General features: G+C 44.7%; 1 protein-coding gene across 1 annotated transcript; it reads left to right on the forward strand.

Moving 5' to 3' along the window:
* The first annotated feature begins 851 nt into the window (after window positions 1–851).
* Window positions 852–4,380, forward strand: LOC112896480. The gene is made up of 4 exons (XM_025964458.1): window positions 852–1,190; window positions 1,650–2,849; window positions 4,256–4,263; window positions 4,359–4,380. The coding sequence occupies exons 1-4, from the start codon at window positions 852–854 to the stop codon at window positions 4,378–4,380; spliced, it is 1,569 nt and encodes a 522-aa protein (XP_025820243.1).
* Window positions 4,381–25,698: the final 21,318 nt, after the last annotated feature.

Below are 25,698 nucleotides of genomic sequence, written 5' to 3' on the forward strand. Positions count from 1 at the left end.
TCAAAGTCTTGTTGCTGGTTGGGGTCGTGTTAGAGTCCAGTTTATGTATTTTCCCCTCCTTTTGCATCAAACCCTAGCTGCCACCATAATTTTTTGTGCATGTTATTTCCTTTCTATCCTCCGATTCGGAGTGTATCTTAAAGCACAAATAAATTTGGTCTTTCACTTGCTGGAGCTCCAGTTTTCTATGTTACTTCTTGTGTGCTCCTGAATCAAGAAAAAAATATCCAAAAAAAGAAACAAAGAGAAAAAAGTAACAGCCCAAAAAAAAAATTGAAAAAAAGGAGGGCAAAAGAGGAACAACATCTGCAGGAGCACATGGAGAAGGGCATAGTGAGCTGTGTTGGCATGTGATGTCTTGTGCTTTGTTTGTGGCCCTTTTTGATCAACATAATTGTTCTCTGCCTTGTTATCACAACTCTGGTACTTGGAACATTTTAGACCAGCAACAAGAACAACAACTTGGGACTATAATTCAGCATTGCTATCGGTTACTAACTTTTGTGCCACATATATATTTATCTCTGTGCCTTCCCAAGCTCCACATATTCCTTCAGATCGGTATAGAAAGAGGACCCTTGCAATCTTGGTGCCACCTCCTCACAAGCATCACGAACCAGCCGCCGATTGCACCAACTCTTGTTTTGTGATTGGTAAGAACTTTTGCAAGTGCTTGTGGAGGAGCTGCCATTTTGCATGATTGAGAGGCACCACTACAGCTTGTAGTCTTTTATTAGGGATAACCTTCACTGCTTGCTGCCGTGTTGTTATTTGTAATGGCAGGGGATGAACAGGCAAACTCTCCCAAAGATTTCAATGAGTGTGTTAGTAGAGCTCAACTTCAAGCTGCCATGGAGGAATCCCAGAGAGGGATGAATGATGCAATCAAAAAGGCTGTCACCGATGCACTAATTGATCTCAAGCTTGGTAGCAGCATGGAGAGGTTGGATAGGCGGATATCTACTTTAACCGATAAGGTTACAGAGTTAGAAAACCGTCTACCAAATGAGGAAGATATGGGAGGAAACAACTCGAATGAAGATGCTATTTTTGATGAGGATGGAAACATAGATGCTGCAGCCACCCGAACAGCGATGCTACGACATCGTCTACGTGAGAACAGGAGAGGTATGGGAGGTCATCGACATCAAGGTCATGCCCAACATGCTCCCGATGATCCTTATGCTAAGGTAAAGTTCACAATTCCACCTTTTTCAGGCCATTATGATGCTGAGGGGTATCTTGATTGGGAGATGACAGTAGAGCAGAAATTTAGTGCCCACCTTGTTCCTGAAAGACATAGAGTTCGACAAGCCTCTAGTGAGTTTAAGGATTTTGCAATCATTTGGTGGAGTGGGTTAGCTGCAGAAAATGCTTTACCAACCACATGGGAACAACTTAAGATAGCTATGCGTGATCGTTTTGTTCCCCCTTCCTACCATAGAGACTTGCGTAAGAAATTGATGCGCCTAGAGCAAGGAGAGAAATCTGTCCAAGATTACTATGGGGAGCTCCAAAAGGGCATGATGCGTTGTGGTGTTGTGGAGGGGCCTGAGGATTCTATTTGTCGTTTTTATTCGGGTCTAAGGCGTGAGATTCAGGACATTGTTGATTATAAGGAATTTAACACTATCAACCAGTTGTTTCAGTTTGCTATGCTTGCAGAGAAGGAATTGCAGGGACGTGAGCAGCAAGGCAGGGGCAAGTCCACCACCTCCTACACGCCACGAACAACGACATCAACGGGGCTGAACAAGTCTGCAACTTTCCGGATGCCACCACCACCAGCTAGCAAGCGACCAGCAGCTTCGGGAGTTGCTGCAGTGCCCACACGGTCCTCCGATTTAGGTAAAAATTCTGCGCAGGTACCCGCAAAGAGTTCATCATCCATGGCATCAACGGGGCGCACCTCTGGCATCCAATGCCACCGTTGCCATGGGCTTGGCCATGTGCAGAAGGACTGCCCAAGTCAGCGAGCATACATTGCTACAGAGGATGGCTACATCAGCACCTCTGACATTGAAGATGAAGAAGAGAAAGAAAATGATGATGGTGAAGAAGAGATCCTTGGCGGAGAGGATACAGCGACCTATAGGAGCGCCATTGTTCAGCGGGTGCTCAACACACAAGTGCAACAGCCCGACCAGCTGCAACGCCACAATCTATTTCAGATTTTCTTCGTCATCAACAACCGACGTGTGCGAGTCATTATTGATGGAGGTAGTTGCAATAATTTGGTAAGTTCTGAGTTGATCAAGAAGCTTGGCTTGACCACACGGCCACACCGACATCCATACCATATTCAGTGGCTAAATGATTCGGGAAAAGCTAAGGTAACACAAACTTGCAGAGTTTCTTTTTCCATTGGGTCATATTCAGATTCGGTTGATTGTGATGTGGTACCTATGCAAGCTTGTTCCCTTTTGTTGGGTAGGCCTTGGGAACATGATAATGATGCCACACACCATGGTAGAAGTAACAAATACACCTTTGTGCATAAAGGAAAGAAATATACTTTGCTACCTTTGACCCCTGCTGAAATTGTACAAGCTGAGAAAGAGCGAGCTGCTAGTTTGAATGACACAAAATCTGAAAATCAACAAGTAGCAAAATCTGATTTTCCACATAAAAGGGATAAACCTGCACCTAATTCTAAGAACGAGGGCATTAAATTGAAGGGTGGAGTTATGCTTGCAACAAAATGTGACATTGCTGAAATTTCTGTAGATGATGTTTGCTATGCCTTCCTTTGCAAACAAGCTTTGTTTTCACTTGATGATATCTCTAGCTCGATACCTCCTACTGTCACTAACCTTTTGCAGGAGTACGAGGATGCTTTTCCAGCTGAGGTACCACCGGGGCTGCCACCTGTGAGAGGAATAGAACATCAAATCGACTTGATTCCGGGGGCAACTTTGCCCAACCGAGTAGCCTACCGAACCAACCCCGAGGAGACTAAGGAAATTCAGCGACAAGTCCAAGAACTTTTGGACAGTGGATATGTACGTGAGAGCCTTAGTCCTTGTGCTGTTCCTGTGCTTTTAGTTCCAAAGAAAGATGGTACTTGGCGTATGTGTGTTGATTGTAGAGCTATCAATAATATTACAATTCGGTACCGTCATCCTATTCCTAGGCTTGATGACATGCTTGATGAGTTGTGCAGTTCTATAATTTTCACAAAGATTGATTTGCGAAGTGGCTACCACCAGATTAGAATGAAACTTGGAGATGAATGGAAAACATCTTTTAAAACCAAATTTGGGTTGTATGAGTGGTTAGTAATGCCTTTCGGTTTGACTAATGCACCTAGCACTTTCATGCGCTTAATGAATGAGGTTTTGAGGGCTTTCATTGGACGATTTGTGGTAGTTTACTTTGATGATATCTTGATTTATAGCAAGTCTTTGGATGAACACATGGATCACCTACGTGCTGTTTTTAACGCTTTACGTGATGCTTGTTTGTTTGGTAACCTTGAGAAGTGCATCTTTTGCACGGATCGAGTTTCTTTCCTTGGCTATGTTGTTACTCCACAGGGAATTGAGGTGGATGAGTCAAAAATTGAAGCAATCAAGAGTTGGCCGGTTCCCCAAACCATCACGCAGGTGAGGAGTTTTCTTGGTCTTGCAGGATTCTACCGCCGTTTCGTCAAAGATTTCAGCACCATTGCAGCCCCCTTGCATGAGTTGACAAAGAAAGGGGTGGTGTTCCATTGGGGAAAGGCACATGATGAGTCCTTTGATGCTTTGAAGGGCAAGCTTACACACGCACCATTGCTGCAACTTCCGAACTTTGGTAAGACTTTTGAGCTTGAATGTGATGCTAGCGGAGTTGGCATTGGGGCTGTTTTAATGCAGGATGGTAAACCCGTTGTATACTTTAGTGAAAAACTGCATGGTCCCATTTTAAATTACTCCACGTATGATAAGGAATTGTATGCTCTTGTACGTTCTTTAGAAACGTGGCGTCATTATTTGTGGCCTAAGGAGTTTGTTATCCATTCCGATCATGAATCACTTAAGTATCTTCGCTCTCAAAATAATCTGAACCGTCGACATGCAAAGTGGGTAGAGCTGATTGAATCTTTCCCTTATGTTATCAAACACAAGAAAGGGAAGGATAATGTGATTGCGGATGCCTTGTCTAGGCGATATACCCTGTTGTCCCAACTTGATTGTCGTCTTTTTGGACTTGAATCGATAAAAGAACAATATGCACTTGATCCTGATTTTAAAGATGTGTTGCTGAATTGTAGAGAGGGACGTACATGGAATAAGTTTGTGATCAATGATGGGCTATTGTTTAGAGCTAACCGCCTATGCATTCCAGTTGGTTCCATTCGTCACTTGTTGTTACAGGAAGCGCATGGAGGAGGGCTGATGGGACATTTCGGTGCTAAGAAGACGGAGGATGTTTTAGCCTCACATTTCTTTTGGCCAAAGATGAGAAGAGATATTGAGCGATTCGTGGCGCGCTGCACCACATGTCAAAAAGCTAAGTCACGCTTGAATCCGCATGGTTTATACATGCCTCTTCCCGTTCCTTCTATTCCTTGGACAGACATTTCGATGGACTTTATTTTGGGATTGCCTCGAACTAAGAGGGGGAGGGATAGCATCTTTGTGGTGGTGGATCGTTTTTCTAAGATGGCACACTTTATACCATGTCATAAGAGTGATGATGCTGTTCATATTGCTGACCTCTTTTTCAAAGAGATTGTTCGTTTGCATGGTATGCCTTCAACTATTGTTTCAGATCGTGATGCTAAATTCTTGAGTCACTTTTGGCGCACTCTGTGGAACAAGTTGGGAACAAAGCTGCTGTTCTCTACAACATGTCACCCACAAACCGATGGACAAACAAAGGTGGTGAACTGCACCTTGGGCACCATGTTGAGGGCTGTTTTGAAGAAAAATTTGAAGGTGTGGGAAGAATGTTTGCCTCATGTGGAGTTTGCATACAATCGGGCAACACATTCCACCACCAAGGTAAGTCCTTTTCAGGTAGTGTATGGTTTCAACCCCCTTGCCCCAATTGATATATTGCCTTTACCTGCTAGAGAGAGAATTCATAGTGATGCCAAGAAACGTGCTGAATTTATTTTGCAAATGCATGAGACAACTAAGCACAACATTGAGAAGATGAACGAAAAGTATAGAATCACTGGTAGTAAAGGTAAACAAGAAATTAAACTTCAACCAGGAGATTTAGTTTGGTTACACCTTAGAAAGGATAGGTTTCCAGAATTGAGAAAGTCTAAGTTGATGCCCAGGGCTGACGGTCCTTTCAAAATAATTGAGAAAATAAATGACAATGCATATAAGCTTGAGTTGCCTCCCGAGTTTGGGGTTAGTCCCACCTTTAACATTTCAGATTTAAAGCCATACTTGGGAGAAGAAGATGAGTTTGAGTTGAGGACGACTCCAATTCAAGAGGGGGAGGATGATGAGGACATCACTCCTTTGGATACAAACAACAATCCTCCACTGAATGTTCAAGGTCCAATCACTAGAGCTCGAGCACAACAATTGAATCTAGAGGTGAGCTCGTTCCTAAACGCCTCTTCATATGATTATGAGAATAGATTGCTACCGAATGATTATATTGTGATTAGGAACTACGGAGAAGGCCAAGGAATACTTGGAGAAGGGCTTGGAGGCGTGGAGGACCAGCAAGGACATACAAGTCAAGAGGGAGGCCCAAACCAACTGGCCTCGGGTCTGTTTTTGGGCTCCAGGAGCAGTCTGCGCTAAAATGGACGCCCAGGTCACATATGGACTCGGATTTGGGTGATCTTTACATGGATGGAAAGCTAAGAAGATAACCTTTCAAATGGCGTTGGTCCCAGACCCAAATTCATCAGGAGTCGACGGGAAAATATTCCACAAGTTGGTGTCCAGAATCTGTCTCAGTGTTGCGCCACTGTCTTTGGTCCTTTGGGCCGTGTATCTTGTCTTGGCCCACTAGGGTTGCGACCAGGGGGTCTTGGCCGCCCCAAACTCCTCTTATCCAGCCGCCACCCCCCTCCTCTAGGGTTGAGTTTTGCTTAGTTCATTTCTGTCAAGAACAGGACGCCGTTCTTCGGTTGTGGAACCCCACTCGTGAGTTGAATCGATTGCTTTCTGTGATTTGGTTGCTTCTCCGTGCACTTGCTTGTGTTTTTCGATTCGCAGGCAAGAGTAAGCCTTCTTGGCAAGGTCAATCGAGCAGCAGCTAGGTTGATAACCAGAGGATTCGTGGTGCTAAGATTGCAGGGTTCATTTCTTTGGATTTGAAGCCGGATTGGTGTGTCTCGAATCTGCCCAAATCGATAGTTATCTGAACCTTTCGGAAGATCGGGAATCCAAGTCTTATCAGTTCCATTGCTTGAATAGTTTAGCCTTCACTAAGCCACCCCACATGTTCTTCATTGCAAATGTTTTACTTGCTACCGCACTGCTTGATGAGGATTCCTTCCCCTTCTCCTTCCCCTTAGCCTTCTCCTTCCGCTTAGCCGCCTTAGCCCTATCACGGCCTATTGGACGAGTCTCATTGTCCTCCTCGGTGTCTTCTGTTCCGCTGGAGCTGTACTCACCCGAAACTCCGAGGCGAGTTCTCTTGCTACTCATATCGGATCCACTGTCAGAACCATGTTTCGCTGCCCACTTGGGTTCGTGGTGAACAGCTCTCCACCAATGATGGCGCTTGAATGCTGTCGTCACTTTCGGGTCGTTCTCGTACCTCGCCATTGCCCCCTCCATGACCATTGCATCGTCTGCTCCACTCTAACGTACTCTTTCTTCTTGGATGTAGTATCCATTAAATAGGGTCACCTCGCGGTTGTACACATTCCAATGATCCTTCAGTTGCTTCGCAGTGCGACGACGAGATGGCTCTGCGGTAGAGTTGAAGGTCTCCGCTATTTGGCCCCAAAAACTCAAACTGGTCTGGTTGTTGCCGGTGATAGAGTCATTCGAGTGATAAACCTAAGCATGTACCTAGCCCGAACATATTGTTAGTTATTTGAAAAAAAAACACGATATTTAAATAGATGAACACTAATTAAATTAACAGTTTTTCCTTCTCCGCAATCGTCCAGTCAAGTCTCTTTGGATGCTTTGGTTCGGTCACTCCCGCTTCTTCATTTTGAGACTCAATGGAGACGGGGCTTGGAACCGTGGGTGCCGCGTGCGGAGGTGGTGGGTATGGACCATATGGAGGTGGAGCGTATGGAGGTGGAGCATATGGAGGTGGAGCGTACAAAGGTGGTGGGTACGGACCTTCAGTCCCACTCCTTGTGCCTGGAGGTGGAGCACATGGAGGTGGAGCATATGGAGGTGGTGGGTATGAGTATGGACCGTACGGATAATGATATGGCGGTGGAGGTGCCCTCGGAGCCGGAGGTGCAGCAGGGGGGAAGGTTGCGGCGAAGAATTGACATCGAAGCAGCGATGCATCAGAGAAGACTCATCTTGGGGAGATGCTTGTGACCCGTCGGACTACAAGAGATCGGTGAAGGTATGGAAATCTGGAGACCAACTGGTCATGGTGGAAGAGATTTCGGATTGTAGAGGAGAGAAATGAGCTCAAATGGGGTGTGAAAGGAGGGAAAACCGGGTGGCGTATTTATAGGGAGTTGGGGATGAAATTTGGGGTTTTTTGCAATTTTTTTTGAATTTTTTTGAGTTTAAACGTTCAAATAACGGCTAGTTCAACAGATAGTCCGCGTGGACGAATCGAAACGCGCCACGTCACTCCCGCCCCACTCCTCTCGCCCGCGCACGCCGACGCCAGCGCGCCGCCTCGCTCCCGCCCGCCTCCTGTCCCCGCGCGCCTGCCAACGCGGACGAGAGTAGGGCGATAGCGCCCGCTCCCGCCCAGCGGGATCCATCCGCCCTCTCTCTCCCACTCGACCGCCTCCCACCTGCCCCACGCGGATGTACCGCCCCCATTTGCACCAGCCTAAGGCTGTCTCCAACGGTGCCCTCTAAACCGTTATCTACCCTATATATAGAGAAGATTCCGTTCTCTATTGCTCCAGCAGCGTTCTCTAAATGATCCTCTAAAATAGAGAACGCTACAGGTTTCCTCTATATATAGAGATTCTCTCTCCTCTTCTCTATTTTTCTTTACGTTTTAAACACTGAATTAAATAAAAATAAAATATGTTCATAGCATTTGAGGTATGATAAATACGTAGGTACAAAAATTTGGAACAAGATATGTTTCTAATATAGAGTTTAATATACAGAGAACAAGATTTAGAGAACGTTAAGGCCGGTGAGAGCCGCGACGGCTCCACGTAGGAAAGAGAAATGAGGAGAGAGAATCGAGTGTCGCTACGGCTGGCGAGAGCCGTTGCCTCGCGGTCGCGGCCAAAGCGGAGCGGACCCACATTGGATATGGACGAGGCGAGACGGACGGAGAGGCCGAGCGCCATAACTGGACGGGGAGAGGAGCGCAGTTGCCAGGCGCTGGGAGGCGAGGCGGCGAGCTCGGCCGGCCACGAGCAGCGCGCGAGGTCAGCGTGCTCGCCGGTGTGGCAGTCGGGGCAGGCAACTCGTGAGGCCGGCATGGGCAGGTGCCGCGGGAAGGTGGCGCGGAGCGTGGTTATCCCACGCGAGCTCCGCTATGGGCGTTGAGCGGCGCTGGAATCCACCGCCGGCAGCCGCTCCCTCTAGCAGCGTGGGGATGAAGCAGGCACGAACGCCGGCGAGCGGCGCGGGGAGGAGGCCGGGAGCGGATGCCGGTGCTCGCCGCGAGGAGGAAGCAGTCGCGGCTGCTGGGCCACCGGCCTGCGGGCGTAGGGGTACGGCCGACGAGCTGCTGCTTCTGCAAGTCTGCAAAAGTCCGTCAACGCTGCCGCACACGTGATGGCCATGGTGGCCAGCTCGCCGGGGTACGCGAGCCCAGCGCAGGGAGCCTGGGACGCGAGCGCTGGGTGCTGGAGCGAGAGAGATGAGAGGTTGGTGCTAGAATAATTAAAGAAGTGATCAATTAGTATTAACACGCGTATTAGTTGGTTAATCTCGTTATTAGCGGATGCTAATGACGAGAGGCGTCTGTACCAAAAGGGTCTGTTCGGAAGGGGCGTCTCCCTCCGAACAGGCGTGTCCATGCCCTTTGGGCAAGTATAAATATATAATCCATTCATTCAATCAATAGAACCGAGAATCAGTTTCATCCATTTATATTTACAAATCTTTGATTTTTAACACGTTACCAGCACGTGCTTGCCTGTTTGAGTTCGCCGAGGAAGAAGGAGAGGGGGAGGCCACAGGCCTCCACCAGTGGAAGGCATTTATGGCCAACAAAGTTTCTGAAGAACTCGTATTTAATGGACACAATTACCAACATGGAATTCAGATATGAAACTTAGCCTGTCACCCTGAGGATTATTGCCAGTTCTAAATGAACAACCGGAAGATGCACCACCGATTCCAGATTTTATTGAAGCATCGGCATTATTATTAATCAGAAACAACATCCATTCTGATCTCAAAACTGAGTATCTCATGGAAGAAAACCCACGTACATTATGGATAGCTCTTAAAAAGCGCTACCCACAGCGAAAGAGTGTAATTTTGCCACATGCTAACTATGTGATGTGAACTAGGGTTCCCGATTTTCCGAAAGGTTCTGTTAACTTGGTGGAGTCGCGACACAATTCGATTCAGCTTCTAAACAACATGTTCCGAACCCGCAATCGTAGCACCATGTCTCCTCAAGTTATCAACCGATGTTGCACGGCCGACCTTGCCAAGAAGGCTAATCATTGCCTTGAATCGAAGAACACAAGCAGGAACAAGAAAGAATGCAACCAAAATTGCAGATCTATGATTAACTCACGAAGTTGGGGTCTCACAAACCGACGAACGGTGAAATTGTGCTTGACAGATTAATCCAAGCAAAACCCAAACCCTAACTCAGGCGACTCTACTGAATATAAAGTGTTTAGAGACGTGCAGGATCCCTGGACACACCCTAATGGGCTCCAATACGTACACAGGCAAAGAGCCCAAAAGACGGCGACGCAGCACCGAGACAGATTCTGGACGTCCACTTGATTCGACGATTTCCGTTGACTCAGGCATCATTTGGTCATGGGCCTGGTGCCATTGGAAGATCTATGAAAATATCTTTCCAACCATACATGGAACGTCGAAATCGGACTCCGTATGTGGCCTGGGCGTCCAATCTAAGGCAGACTGCTCTTGGACTCTGAGGTGGACTCGAAGTTGAATTGTATTGGCCCTCCAAGTGTCTTGGACGTCCCTTGCTGGCCTTGTCCGACTCCAAGCTCCTCTCCACGCATCACCTGGTCCTCTCCTTCGTTTCTAATCAAAATATAATCATTAGGTAGTAATCTATTTTCAAGATCATAAAAGAAAGTGCTTAGAAACGAGCTCACCTATAAATTCAATTATCTCACGCGAGCTCTAGTGATTGGACTTTGAATGTTCAGCGGAGTGTTGTGTGTATCCGAAGGATTGATTTCCTCATCATCCTCCCTCTCTTGAATTGAAGTCGTTCCCGATTCAAGCGCATCTTCTTGCCCTAAGTAAGGCCTCAAATCTGAAATGTTAAAGGTAGGACTAACACAAACTCGGGAGGCAACTCAAGTTTTTATGCATTATCATTAATCTTCTCAATTATTTTGAAAGGATCATCAACTCTAGGCATTAACTTTGACTTCCTCAAATCTGGAAAACGATCCTTTCTCAAGTGCAACCACACTAAATCACCCTGTTCAAGTTTAACTACTCGTTTACCTTTACTACCAGCTACTCTATATTTTTCAGTCATCTTTTCAATGTTGTGCTTAATTGTTTCAAGCATTTTTAAAAATCAGCATGTTCTTTAGCATCACTATGAATTCTCTCACTAGTAGCCAAAGGTAGAATATCAATAAGAGCACGGGAATTAAAACCATACACTACCTAAAATGGAGTTACCTTTGTGGTAGAATGTGTAGCCCGATTGTATGCAAATTCCACATGAGATAAACATTATTCCCACATCTTCAAATTCTTCTTCAAAACAGCCCGCAACATGACGCCCAAAGTGCGGTTCATCACCTCTGTTTGACCATCAATTTGTGGATGACAAGTGGTAGAAAATAATAATTTTGTACCCAACTTGTTCCACAAAGTATGCCAAACGTGACTCAAAAATTTCGCATCACGATCTGAAACAATAGTAGCAGGCATACCATGCAAACGTACAATCCCCTTGAAAAAGAGGTCAGCAATATGAGTAGCATCATCACTTTTATGACATGGTATAAAATATGCCATCTTAGAAAATCGATCCACTACAACAAAAATGCTATCCCTCCCCCTCTTAGGGTGTGTTCGTTTGCCATTAGAGCCCTCTAAAATCTTTAGAGTGCTCCCCCCCTCTAAAGAATCGTAGTCTTATTAGAGACCAAATTAGAGGCTGTTCGGTGTCGGACCTCTAAAGTTTAGATGTTTCGGGTTTTAGAGGGGTGAAACGAACGCACCCTTAGTCCTAGGCAATCCCAACACAAAGTCTATAGAAATATCTGCCCAAGGAATAGAAGGAACAGGAAGAGGCAACCATGTGGATTCAACCGAGACTTACCTTTTTAACATGTCGTGCAGCGAGCAACGAATCGCTCAACATCTCTCCTCATCTTGGGCCAAAAGAAGTGTGAGGCCAAAACATCCACCATCTTCTTAGCTCCAAAATGCCCCATCAATCCTCCTCTATGCACTTCCTGCATCAACAAAAGATGAACGGAACCAACTGGAATGCACAGGCGGTTAGCTCTAAACACAAATCCATCATTGATCACAAACTTGTTCCATGTACGTCCCTCTTTACAATTCAGCAACACATCGTTAAAATTAGGATCAAGCGCATATTGGTCTTTTACTTTTTCAAGTCCAAAAATCCTACAATCAAGTTGGGACAGCAAAGTATATCGTCTAGATAAAGCATCGGAAATCACAATATCCTTCCCTATCTTATGTTTGATGATGTAAGAAAAAGACTCGATAAATTCAACCCATTTAGCATGTCTGCGGTCCACATGATTTTGTGAACGAAGATACTTAAGCGATTCATGATCAGAATGTATAACAAATTCTTTAGGCTACAAATAATGATGCCACATCTCTAAAAAATGTACAAGAGCATACAATTCCTTATCATACATAGAATAATTCAAAATAAAACTATGCAATTTCTCACTAAAGTATGCAATAGATTAACATCTTGCATCAAAACATCACCAATGCCCACTCCACTAGCATCACATGCAAGCTCAAAAGTCTTACCAAAATTTGGAAGTTGCAGCAATGGTGCGTGCGTAAGTTTGTCCTTCAAAGTGGCAAATGACTCCTCTTGTGCTTTTCCCCATTGAAAAACCAGACCTTTCTTCGTCAACTCGTGCAACGGCGCAGTAATGGTGCTGAAATCTTTGATGAAGCGGCGATAGAAACATGCAAGACCGAGAAAACTTCTCAACTATGTGATGGTTTGGGGTAGCGGCCAGCTCTCAATGGCTTTAATTTTCTTCTCATCCACATCAATTCCCTGTGGAGTAACAACGTAACCAAGAAAAGAAACTCTATTGGTGGAAAAGATGCACTTCTCAATGTTAGCAAACAAACGTGCATGTCTCAAGCATTAAAAACATCACGTAAATGATCCATATGTTCAACCAAAGACTTGCTATAAATTAATATATCATCAAAATAAACCGCCACAAATCGACCAATGAAGGCCCTCAAAACCTCATTCATCAAACGCATGAACGTACTAGGTGCATTAGTTAAATCGAAAGGCATTTACTAACTACTTATACAACCCGAATTTGGTTTTAAAAGTTATTTTCCATTCATCTCCATGTTTTATCCTTATTTGGTGGTAACCACTACGCAAGTCAATCTTTGTGAAAATTATAGAGCCACATAATTCATCAAGCATGTTGTCTAGCCAAGGAATAGGGTGACGATATCGAATAGTAATATTATGGATGGCTCTGCAATCAACACACATACGCCAAGTACCATCTTTCTTAGGAACCAAAAGCACAGGAACAACACAAGGACTAAGGCTCTCACATACATACCCACGGTCCAAAAGGTCTTGGACTTGTTGCTGAATTTCCTTAGTCTCCTCGGGGTTGGTTCTGTAAGCAGCACGGTTTGGCAAAGTGGCTCTCGGAATCAAATCAATTTGATGCTCTATCCCTCTCATAGGTGGTAGCCCCAGGGGTATCTCAGCTGGAAAAATGTCCTCATACTCCTGCAAAATGTTAGTGACAACAGGAGACAAAGAGCTGGCAATATCATGAAGTGAAAATAAGGCTCATTTGCATATCAAAGCATAGCATACATCTTCATAAGAAATTTCAGCAAGGTCATATTTTGTTGCAAGCATAACTCCCCCCTTTAATTTAATCCCCTCGGCCTTCGAATTAGGTGGCGACTTCTCCTTTTTAGGTGGGAAAACAGAATTAGCAACTTGCTGGTTTTCAGATTTAAAATTGTTCAAACTAGCAGTTCTTTTCTTATCAGCTTGTACAATTTCAGCAGGGGTCAATGGGACCAAAGTAATTTTTTCTCTTATGCACAAGTGTATTTATTACTCCTACCATGGTGTGTAGCATCATCATCATGTTTCCAAGGATGCCCCAACAAAAGTGAACAAGCTTGCATAGGTACCACATCACAATCAACAAAATCAGCATAGGTACCAATAGAAAAAGAAAGTCTGCAAGTTTTCATTACCTTAGCTTTTCCAGAATCATTAAACCACTGAATTTGGTATGGATGTGGACGCGGTCGTGTGGTCAAGAAAAGCTTCATGACCAAATCTGAACTCACCAAGTTGTTGCAGCTTCCTCCATCAATAATCACACGTGCACAACGGTTCTTGATGATGAAGAAAATCTGGAACAAGTTGTGGCGCTGTAGCCTTTCAGGTTACTGAATTTGCATGCTGAGCACACGCTTAACAATGATGTTCATGTAGCCCAAAGTATCTCCACCACCAAGGACATGGTCCTCGGCGTCATTGGCAGCAACATCATCATCATCATTTTCTTCTTCTACGTCGGAGATGCTGATGTAACCTCCATCTTCTGTCGCCACATATGCCCGTTGACTTGTGCAATCCTTCTTCACATGGCCAATCCCATGGCAGCGATGGCACTGAATGCCGAAAGTGCATCCGGTCGAGGCAACGGATGAGGAACTTTGGGTAGGAACCTGCAAAGAATTTTTACCTAAATCTGCAGCACGTGTGGAAGGCTTGTTTGGTGCAGCAGGAATGCCACTCGTGGCAAGTCGTTTGACTGCTGATGTGGGCGTCCGAAAGCTAAAGGGCTTGGCCGGCCCCGAATGCACCGGCATACGTGGCGCAAAGGATGTCCGGACGCTGGTCTTGTTCTGTTGCTCACGTCCCTACAATTCCTTCTCTGCAAGCATAGCACACTGGAACAACTAGTTGATAGTATTAAATTCTTTATAGTCAACACTATCCTGAATTTCCCACCTCAAACCAGAATAGAACCAACAAATAGAATCCTCCGTTCCCTCCACTATGCTACAATGCATCAAACCTTTTTGAAGCTCACTATAGTAGTCCTGCATAGATTTATCTCCCTGTTCTAAGCGCATCAATTTCTTGTGCATGTCTCTAGTATAAGATGGTGGAACAAATCTATCACACATAGCAACCTTAAGTTCCTCCCATGTACTAGGTGAAGTGCCCTCTGCAGCTCAACTAGTCCACCAAATGATTGCAAAGTCTTTAAATTCACTAGTGGCTTGTCTAACTCTATGTTGTTCAGGAACAAGATGGCACTAAATTTTTGTTCTACTGTCATCTCCCAATCAAGGTATCCCTCAGCATCATAATATCCCAAAAAGAAGGTATGGTAAATTTAATCTTAGCATAAGGATCATCGGGAACACGATTATGATTACCATGCCGCCCATACCTGTGGTGTTATTGCGAAGACGACATCGTAGCCGCGCTTGTCGTGTAGCTACGTGATCTATATTACCATGGGCATCATACACCTCATCCTCGGGGTGTCCAGTGTCTTCATAGGTCAGTTGATGAGTTTCTAGCATAGCAACCCTGTCGGCTAGTGTGGATACCCTCCTGTCCAACCTCTCAATGATGTCGCCTAGCTTGAGTTCAATGAACACATCGGTGACAGCCTTGACGACCATCTCCTTCATATCTTTCCGAGCACTGTCTACAGAAGACTATAGTTGCTCTTGGCTGACACACTCATTGAAGTCCTTAGGAGTGTTATTTTCATCATCACCTGAAATTATAGACACAAGAATAGCAACAAACAGTAAAGGTTATCCCTAATAATCTGCTATGCAGGGGTAGTGGTGCCTCTCAATCAACACAGCAAAAAGGAAAACACCTTACCAAGCTCTTACAAGGTTCTTACTAACAAGACAAAGGATACTTGGGAGATGTAGCCCATGATTGCAAGGGCCAAAAACCTATGTTATCCATAAGTAGTATATGGAGCTATAGGAAGACCAAGTATGTGAGTGGAACACAATTCAATAACAGGTAGCAATGCTGAATGAATGTCCAAATTGCTTGTCCTTAGTTGCTGGTGTACTTGTATCCTTATAACAGTAGTGTCAACAAGTAAGGAGCAAAAAAGAAACAAGGAAGATCAGCAACGACACGATATCAACAAGTAACCAACAGCGCACACTATATCAGCAAATGTATCCACTCTATGTGCCTCTTGTTTTGTCATTTAGCACCGGTAGAAATCAATTTTTTTCATTTTCCTTTTATTTTTCTGATATTTTTTCTCAACCAGGAGCACGAGAATAGGAACAGCACAAAGTATCAGCTCAATTTGATGTAAGATGTGATCTGTATAAATCACAAGCTTTCTTTAAAATGGGTGCCAGAACTTTTGAGCAAAAATAGACAATCTTCTGAAATTTTTTTGGAAATTCTGGGTTCGCCAAACCTGGCAAAGTGGGGGAGTCATACGTGGAAAATTTTGCAAGGAAAATTTGAAAAAAAAGAACACCTCAATTAGAGTTCAGGTTTTTGTTGAGGTCGAAACTGGATCGGATAGATGAATATGGTGGCAGCGGATGGGGATCACACGACTGAACTCAGACACGAAGTAAACCAGCAATAAAAACATGAATTAGGAAACAAACTCAACACTACGGACTCTGAAATAGAATTATGCAAAGGATAAACAAGGTCAGGGATAAGGAAAACCTAGCGACTAAATTTGTTTTTAGCTTTTCTGTGGATTCTCAGACGAAAGCAAAAACACACGAACTAGGTTAAGGACGAACCTGATGGTGAACCAGAAGCTCTGATTATCAACTGATGTGAACTAGGGTTCCTGATCTTCTGAAAGGTTCTGTTAACTCTCGATTTGGTGGAGTCGCGGCACAATTCGATGCAGCTTCTGAACACCACATTCCGAACCCTACAATCGTAGTACCACGTCTCCTCAGGTTATTGACCGGTGTTGCACGGCCGATCTTGCCAAGAAAGCTAATTGTGACACCCTAGGTGTCAAAGTTGTAACACATTAGGAAAGAATGTGTAATGTATGTATTGAATTGAGTGAAATTGAATGAATGTGTGGAAATAAGGACTTATGTGTAAATTTTTCAAAAATATGAGTCCTTTTATGCAAAATATTTGAATTACAAATGTAACTTCCAATTTTTACTAGGGATCAAAGTGTAAGAGTGTTAGTCATCATTGCATTACATAAAACTTGCAATTAGGTCCAAAAATACATGAAATTTACCCTAATAAGGACAAAAACTTTATAAAGTTTGAATTAAGTCCAAGTTTTAAAATAAAGCTCTATCGTTTGAGTTTTTGAATTTGAACCCTAAATAAAAGTTGTAGGTTTTGAAAAGTTCTACAATTCTTGTTTTGACCATTTTCTCATTTGAAATATAAAACAGTGAGAAAATCTGGTTTTACATCGAGGTCCCTGGAGTTTTTGAAACTTCACATCAGAACCTAGCGCCCCCCCCCCCCCCCCCGCGTCTTTCTTCTTCCTCTGCTTCCCCCTCTGCCGCGCAGCAGGCCGCCGCCGCTCACCACCGCGGCCGCTCTACCGGCGCCACCTCCTGCCTCTGGCAGCTCCCACGCGGCGCTCCCAGGCTGGCCGCCGCCCTAGCCCCTCTCCTCTGGCCTTCTTCCGCGCGCCACGCCACCCCCGGCTGCCACCTCGCCGTCGTCATGGCTAGCGCCCGTGCATGCTCCCTCACCCTTCTTTTCTGGTCCAAGACCTTCAGTAGCTCCCCCTCTCTCCATTTCGCTCTCTCTTGCATTCTCATTTCACCCCGAGCTGCTGAACGCCGTTGCCGCCCGTGTTCTTCCCTGGTGAACCCCCTGTCCACCGTGGGCAGACCACCCCAGCCCCTCCTGATCCACGACAGCCCTCGCATAGCTTCACCTCAACCCTGGGAAGCTCGCCCATCCTTCAATCGACTTCTTTGAAGCTTCAGTTGGCCTTCCCGACGCTCGCCGGTGTTCTTCTCCTCCGCCGCCGTTACGGTCACCGTCGATCACCTCTCTTCTCTAGCCTTTAGCCTCAATTGAATGCAGCAATGCATCACCCATGACTCCCCGATGCTCGTGCGCAGGGCCTTCGCCGATGTTGATAGCCAGAGCATCGCCATCGCCGTCGACCTCTCCGCTGCCGCCTCGGTCTGCCGTGGGGATCTACCTGTTCAACCACCCCAACCCTCGCCAAGGTGCTCAATCGAACCGCCTTGCTCCCCTCGAGCTTCTCCCCAACCTCTGGACCACCGCCAGTGAACCCCCTCGCCGGAACACCGCCGCCGTAGTCGAGCTCCATCGCCGCCACCTCGGGTCACCGTCGTTCCACCCCCTCCGGTCGACCCCGACCATCACATCACCCCCAGCAAGGCCTGTTCTAGCCCCCTGATCCTTTCTGGCCGGTTCCCCCTCGCCGCCGGTGACCACCGTCGCGGAATTTGGCCGGCAAGTCTCGGCTCTTCTTCCCCGATGAACCAAGGACTCGATTGCAATGATCTAAATCTCTCTGAGGGCCTGGCTGCAAGATTCCAGTCCCTCCCTTCAATTCAAATCAGTAATCTTTAGAAATTCGTAAGAATTTGTAGGAAATTTAGAAAAATGTCAAACCAGTAAAAGTGTTATAGCCTTGAGCTGAATGGGTGAATATTTTGAATTAGAATAAATATTAGGAAATAGGTGTGCTAATTAGATCTCTTGATCCATAGCTATGCTGTTGATAAAATTTGAAACACAGGATGTGTGTCTCATGTATAGCTTTATATAAAATTTGCAGACTCAGAAGTGTTTTCTAGCTGTGATGTTTAAGTGTCTTTGTTTTATATGGATGAAAGCTTTAGGATTTATTCAAGGGTGAATCTGCTAGTGTTTGTATCTGAAAATTTTACTCTAACTTTCTTTCAGTATGTGTAATCCATGATAAAAGTTTCAATAGCAGTAGCATAGAGTAGTTTGAGTTATGAATTTAGACTTAGATTCAAAGATAATTCATGAATAATAGTTCTGCTTTATGAAAATTTATGAAATTAAATTAGAGTGTTACTTTTGAGTAGTGTAATACGTTCACAAAATTTCAACACAAGATCTTGTGTAGAACTTCTGATATAAATAGATCTTAATATCATAATGCTGTTTTTGTTTACTGTATAGCATAATTGCTATAAGGATAAAAATCTTGATAAAATCACAGTAGTTTAGATTCAGATCAACTTTTTTTCCAAGAAAATTTTTGTCCTTAGGTTTGTAGTAGATCAAACTAGAAAAATAGTCTATAATCTAAATATTGTTTGATTGAATTAATTTTTCTGATTGTTATGCTGCATGAAATGTTCTAAAAATTTTATGATAAGCTTATTTCAATTAGACCTATTGATGCTAATTTTTGTAATATTAATAATCACTCCTAACTTAGGGTCTTATTATTTGACAAGAATTAAAATAATAACCCCAACTCTTATTAAATGAGTAATTTAGTTAATTAAATCAACTAATGATGTTTAATGAATGAATTAGAGTCTTTTCCATGTGTTTAATGTCATTAGTTTGATTGTTTAGAGTAACTAGGTAGGTTATCTGATGAAATTAGGTAATGTAATTTAATACTCGATAAATGACTGCCCGTGGAAGAAGTTTAATTAACTTGTTGGATTGCAACTTTATCGTGAAATGTAATGGAAGTGTATGCATTTCCTCAACTGTGATGTTTGCATATCATATAGACTCGACAAATCTCGCTGACGGAGATTACCAGCTGATCCCGGAACCAGAAGGGGATATTTCTGAAGACCCCAGGAGCGTCATCGAAGATTTAACTGAAGCTCCGAACCCCGGTTCAAAAATTTTTAGTGTTGATATCTCTGACCCCAGCCCCACCAGCGAAGGCAAGCCCCGGACATAAATCGCTATTTTTACTACACTGCAATTTATATATTCATGTATATCTACTTGTGCATTTAGGTTTCCAGGAATTGCATTGAAACCTTAGTTGCATATTCCTAGGAACCTATGTATTGAATACTAGAACCTGAGTCCGACTAGCTGCTAAGCTAATAGGACTGGTAGAAGTCGAGTGATTCCCTATCAGTCGCGAGCTTTATAGGAGTTGCAATGTTTATATTCCTGCAACCACTATAAGGATGACGGACAGGGTTGTGATTATGATTCATAACTTTGACAAAAATCCCGTCTGTGTTGATGAAAATTTGATAAGGTCATAGTGTGTGGTAGCGGTGGTTAAGCGTTTGAAAGTACTAGCCACATGCCGCGAAATATGGTAAGCGGTAAGCCTAGTAACCGATCAGCCCGAGGAGTGGACATACCCCCCACCTCTCGTAATTTGGTTTTTTTCGCACGCACACCAACGTGCGGGAGTACGTTCCGCACAGCGGATAGGAGTACGGTCATGTAGTCGTGCTACAGACATACTTCCTGCACATTTGATGTGCGTATGGTCCTACAGTCGCATGTGGTGGCACTGATCCACGAGTCGGAATGAAAGGCAAACGGTTGCTTCGGAACGATCATTGGATGTTCCAATTGTGTGAGTTAGGTTTACCCTTGCAAGGTTTGAAATTCGATTCAGAATTGTCCGTTTCTCACGGAGATTGAGACTGCTTGATCCTTTTGCCACATAGAGTAATAAGAGCAACCTTACAAATATCAAAGATGATGTTTGCCTAAAAGGTTCTACCATGCTTGAGTAGCTATAGTTGCTTACTTAGAATGGATAACCAACTAGAACCTGAAAGCTAAAAGTTGAAATTAAGGATCTACTCTTTGTTGCTTTTCAGCTGAAACTATACCCACAACCATTACAAGCCTTCATAGTCTAGCTACATGGCTAAGTATACCATGAAACGGCTAAGCCTTGCTGAGTATTAGAATACTCAGCCTTGCAATATGACTTTTGTTCCAGAAAATCCCCCTGAGGACTCTGCTCTGCCTGTGCCCTGGCCCTATGCTCTTTCTGATGGTTGGTCCGTGGAGTGGGATCCATCCCCGGCCAACGCAGGTCCCTCCGAGTGATGTTGAGCTTGGGCTTAGCTTAATATCCATTCCACGACGTCTGGTAGTATCGTGTTTTATTTTCCGCTGCAGATACTCTAACTTCAAATAGTTTTGTATAAATTCGTACTAGTTAGATCTTGCTGCTATATATGTTTGAATACTAATGTAATATTATGCCTGTGATGTAAAATTATTGGTGATTGTATCTCTGGACTCGCCTTCGTGTGAGGTACCTTCTTTTGATTCTGAAATAGGTGGTTTTATCAGGACTTTACCCGACAGACCACGGAGTTATACCGTTTGAAGTGCGGTTGAGTCCTTACTGCCTTCCGAGAAAGGATCGGCGCACTTGAGCCGGTGTAATTCAGGTTGGTTCTTCCACAGCTGATATCAGAGCTAACAAGTGTACCCCGGAGATATGAATTGCCTTAAAAATGCTTTTAGTAAAAATTGGACTAACAAAGTATTTTAAAAAACTATATTGGTTTCGTTAAGGATTGTGCTTAGTACGTAAAGCCCTAGGGTGATGTTTAATAAGGGAATTAGAGGTGGCTATAGTATATATACATATATATATGACTCTAACTTCCAGCATTACCTTTTCATTAAAAAGCTTAAATTTATGCACAATCAACTTTACATTTTGTAACGACACCTTCGAAGATGAAGTAAGAAGGTAAGGATCCTCAGCTAACTGGGGAGTTAGCCTTCCCGTCGGTGATGCAAACCGAACGCTATTTCTCAAGCAGTGGCCTACTTGAGATGCTGCCAATATATCAACTTCGGTTGGTTATATTGGGAGTATATGGTTAGGCACAGGGTATGGTGATCGCTGTTCATACCCCCGCATTTTGCGTTACCCCCATGAATACGTTGTTTCGATAACGTATGTTAACGTTGTTTGTACGGTGGTAATTGTACAGATACTATTTCTATAGGAAACAGTAATGTTTGGGGACACTTTCATGACATGCTGGCATAAAAGGTTCACGATATACAATTGTGGTTTTTCTGCAGGTACGCTAATCACGAATCAATAGGTTCTGAACAGTTAGGATTTGTTGACTAGATATTAAAGGGAGAGACGTATCTATATTATGCCACCGTAATTAACCGCGTAAGACCCAGATTACTGGGCAGTTATTTTTGTTTGTGAGGACGTAGTACGTGCATGCATCTTTGAACTATTGTTTGTAAGTTAGAATTGGTGCTTATGTTGTCATAAGGATAATTAGAATGTTGTTATTTACAAGTGTAGTCTGAAATGGTTATACGGAAAGCCATGGGGTTAGTATCTTAGCATCTTTCAATTCATCCTCAAGATCTATAGTATCCATCTGCTGTTCACTCGTTGCTATTATCAAAATCAGATGTCTCGTTCCCTTTATCTTGTGCGTTCCTAGTGGGATGGATACTATTGTGGCAGAACCGCCTGAATTATTCCGGCTCAAGTGTGCTAGTCATCGCTGTCCAGCCGATACTAACTCAACGTACTTCAAACGGAATAATCTATTGGTCTGTCGGGTCTCCGCCCGATACAACCACGGTTCAACAGGATCGAGTCAGGTTTACCTCGCGCGAAGGTGAGTTTGCAATCACAGCACAGCTCATCAACTTTTAATTTACAGACACATAAACGTTATTATTACAAGCCTTTATCAAACTTAATATAGCTTATACAAACAGTACTTTAAACGACAAGCTAAACAGTTTGTCACGTTTACAGCGGAAGGAAAATAAACACGCGACTAAACATGTCGCGAAGGCTGACACCATGCTCAGCCCAATGCCTGGTGTCACTCCGGAGGGTCACTGCCAGCCGGGGACGGATCCCATTCCACGGTCCAGCCATACGGAACGGAAGTTGGCCATGCAGAACTATCCGTGGGATTCTCAAAGGTCATACCTGAAAAGTTTACTAGCAAGACTGAGTATACTAATACTCAGCAAGACTTACCCGCTTCGTGGTATACTTAGCCAGGTAACTAGACTTATGAAGGCATTGTAAAGGTTCTGGGTTTATTTTCAGCTGAAAAGCAACAAAGAGTATGATCTATTTTCAAATTTTAGCTTTCAAGATTCTAGTTGATTATCCATTCTAGGTAAGCATCTACACTAAGCAAGCAAGGTAGAGATTATCATTCATCAAGATTATTCCATTAATAGTTACACTTCTTACTCTATGTGGCAGAAGGAATAAGCAGTCTCAATCTCCGCGAGAAACGGACGATTCTGAATCGAATTTCAACCCTTAAAAGGTAAACCTAACTCACACGCTTGGAACACCAATAGGTTGTTCCGAAGCAACCGTTTGCCTTTCATTCCGGGTCATGGAACAGGGCCACAACAAGCGACTGTAGTACCGTACGCACACCAATTATGCAGGACATACGTCTGTAGCGAGACTACATGATCGTACTCCTGTCCGCAGTGCGGAACGCACTCCCGCATGTCGGTGCGTGAGAAAAACCAAATTACGAGTGGTGGGAGGTATGTCCAGTTGCTGGGCTGATTGGTTACTAGGTTTACCGCTTTACCATATTTCACGGCATGTGGCTACTACTTTCAAACGCTTAGCCACCACTACCACACGCTGCGACCTTAACAACTTTTATCAAAACAGACAGGGTAAAATTTCAGGTCATGACACCGTACATGACCCTGTCCATCATCCTTATAGTGACTGCAAAATAGTAAACACGCAACTCCTATGTTGCGCGAGTGACAGAAATCACTCGTCTTTTACCGGTCCTATTAAACAGAGTGTCTACGTAGTAAGGACTCGGGTACAATACATTGGATCCCTAAGATTTTATGCAACTAGGGTTTCATTTCAACTCCTAGACGTAATGCAAGATATATAACATAATAATGAATTTGTAATAAATTGAAATACTGGGGTATGCATCGGGGCTTGCCTTCTTGAGTGGGGTTGGGGGCAGCAGTGTCAGAGACTTCCGAACATTGGTTCGGGGCTTCAGTTAGATTCTCGACGATGTTTGTTGGGTCTTCAGAAAACCCTTGGTCTTGTCCCAAGACTAGCTCGTAGTCTCCGTCGTCGAGCGTCGTCGATTCTACTTGATATGCAATGATTTAAATAAGATGGTGCTTGAGTTTAAGAGTTGTATTTCACAATAAAGTTGCAATCCAACAATTAACACACATGAACTCATGAAACAAGGGGGGTTTAGTCTTGAATTATCATTTATATTTAAGTTATGATTATAGTACTGGATTTACTGAAAACAGAAACTAAAACATTTGAATTTGAATTCAAATTTCAAGTTTAAATTCAAATCTTAGGTAAATAGAATTATAAAGCCTTGAAAATTTAATTATAGACTAATTATTAACACATTAGATTATGACAAAAAGATCTAATTAATTAAGTCTAAGGATCATGCTTAATTAATTTCAAATCATCTCAAATTTGAATTGCCCAAATTCAAAAGAACTTAAACTACAAAACAGTGTGAAGTTTGAAACTTTTACACAAGCTCATACATGATCTATAGAAGTTACATACCAAAAATCACAAGAAACAAAATTAGTATGTAGAAGTTATGCATATTATACCCTTTTACCTTAAGTTTAAAATAGATTCAAAAGTATTTAGTTTCAAACCAAACTTCATTAATCAAAGTGGTAGAGTTTGAAATCTAGTTTCTAACAAAACTAGTTTGGCAATATTTCGATTTTTCTACAATTTCCTATGAATTTTACAAGTCAGCAGCCTAGCTCACATAAAATAACACATGGGTTTACACTGGGGTCCTCGGATTCTTGCACTCAGGTCCTTAGAACCGAAAAAGACATTACAGATATGCCCTTGCTGGCTCTCGACGGCGTCCGCCGTCTCTGTCTCCGGCGTTCTCGCCGGCGGCGCGGTCCTGGGTGGGGAGGGATCGATGCTACAAAACCTACAGAGGCTACTGAACACGATGGGGGGGGGTGATGTGCTCGAAGAGCAGTAGCGGAGCACGGCCGGCGACGAGCAATGGCGGCGGCCGTGACGGCATGTCGTCGTTCCCGGCGAGGGGCCGGCGAACATGGGGAAACAAGGCGCGCACGAGCACCGAGGGAGTGCGGGGATGCTTTCCCCCAACTCAATTTTGACAGAAGCAAGTCGAAGAGGGGTGATCGACGGCGGGGTGGAACTCGGGTTCTTACCGGCGGCAATGGCGGTCGGCGTTTTGCAAGCTAGGGCAACGGAGGGCGGTAAAGGAGGGGCAGGATCGCTTTAGGAGGATGATGTGGTGCTGATGGTGCCGTTGATCGGGGCGGAGAGGTTCTGCATCGGTGGGTCGACGGGAGGCCGAGCGGCGGCGGAGGAAAGGGGCTCGCCGGCGTTGCGGTCCGGCGGTTCTGGTGGAGGAAACTGGGATTGGATCACTCGATGAGCTGCAGTGGATCGTGGGGTGTTGTTCGTGCTTCAGATTGAGGATGGGGAGCGGTGATGGGGGCTGCCGACGGTGAGCCGGAGTCGCGGAAGAGGTCCGATGAGCAATGGTGGCCGGAGCAGGGAAAATGGAGTGGAAAAGCGATGTGCAAATGCCAGGGCGTGTGCTAGGGAAGCTAAAGGAAGCTTGGGGTCCAGAAAAGGATGTGGCCGTGTCTAAGCAGGAGAGGCCGCAGGCGGCGCGCGTGGCGATCGCGACGGAGCTCAGGCACGGCAGTGCATCGTGGAGGACGCAGGGCAGGACAGCGCAAGGCCGAGAGGGCGGCGGCATGGTAAGGGAGTGACGCGTGGAATCGTCGGAAGGCAGGAGGTGGCGCGGGAGATGCTACGACGGTGAGCGGCGGTGAGGCGCAGCTCGGGCAGACGGCGGGCGACGTGGCGGGGGCCGGGGGTGGCCAGCGCGAGGTCGGGGAAGGCGGCGGTGGAGCGGGGAAGGGCACGTGGACGGCACAGAGCGGCACTGAGGCGGCAGAGGCGGCGCACATGGCCGGGGCAGTGACGGCGGCGTGCGGCAGAGGAGAACAGAGGAGAGGGAGAGAGAGGTAGACGAAGAGGGACCCAAATGCAAAAAGCAGAAAAGCCAGGGACCCTACTGTAATGCATAAGTAACTTTTAAACCAGTGCTCAAATGAAGATGGACCCAAAAGCAAAAGTGTATGGTTTTTCAAGATCTACAATTTGCTTTAAGG

Source organism: Panicum hallii, chromosome 1 (assembly GCF_002211085.1).
Source record: "Panicum hallii strain FIL2 chromosome 1, PHallii_v3.1, whole genome shotgun sequence".
NCBI classification, from domain to species: Eukaryota; Viridiplantae; Streptophyta; class Magnoliopsida; order Poales; family Poaceae; genus Panicum; species Panicum hallii.

Bases quoted from the DNA above. Each gene is read 5' to 3' on its own strand.
- LOC112896480 (XM_025964458.1), top strand. From the start codon at position 852: ATGGAGGAATCCCAGAGAGGGATGAATGATGCAATCAAAAAGGCTGTC. The intron at 1,191-1,649 runs GTAAAGTTCACA...CAGTTGTTTCAG, and splicing joins CCGATGATCCTTATGCTAAG to TTTGCTATGCTTGCAGAGAA.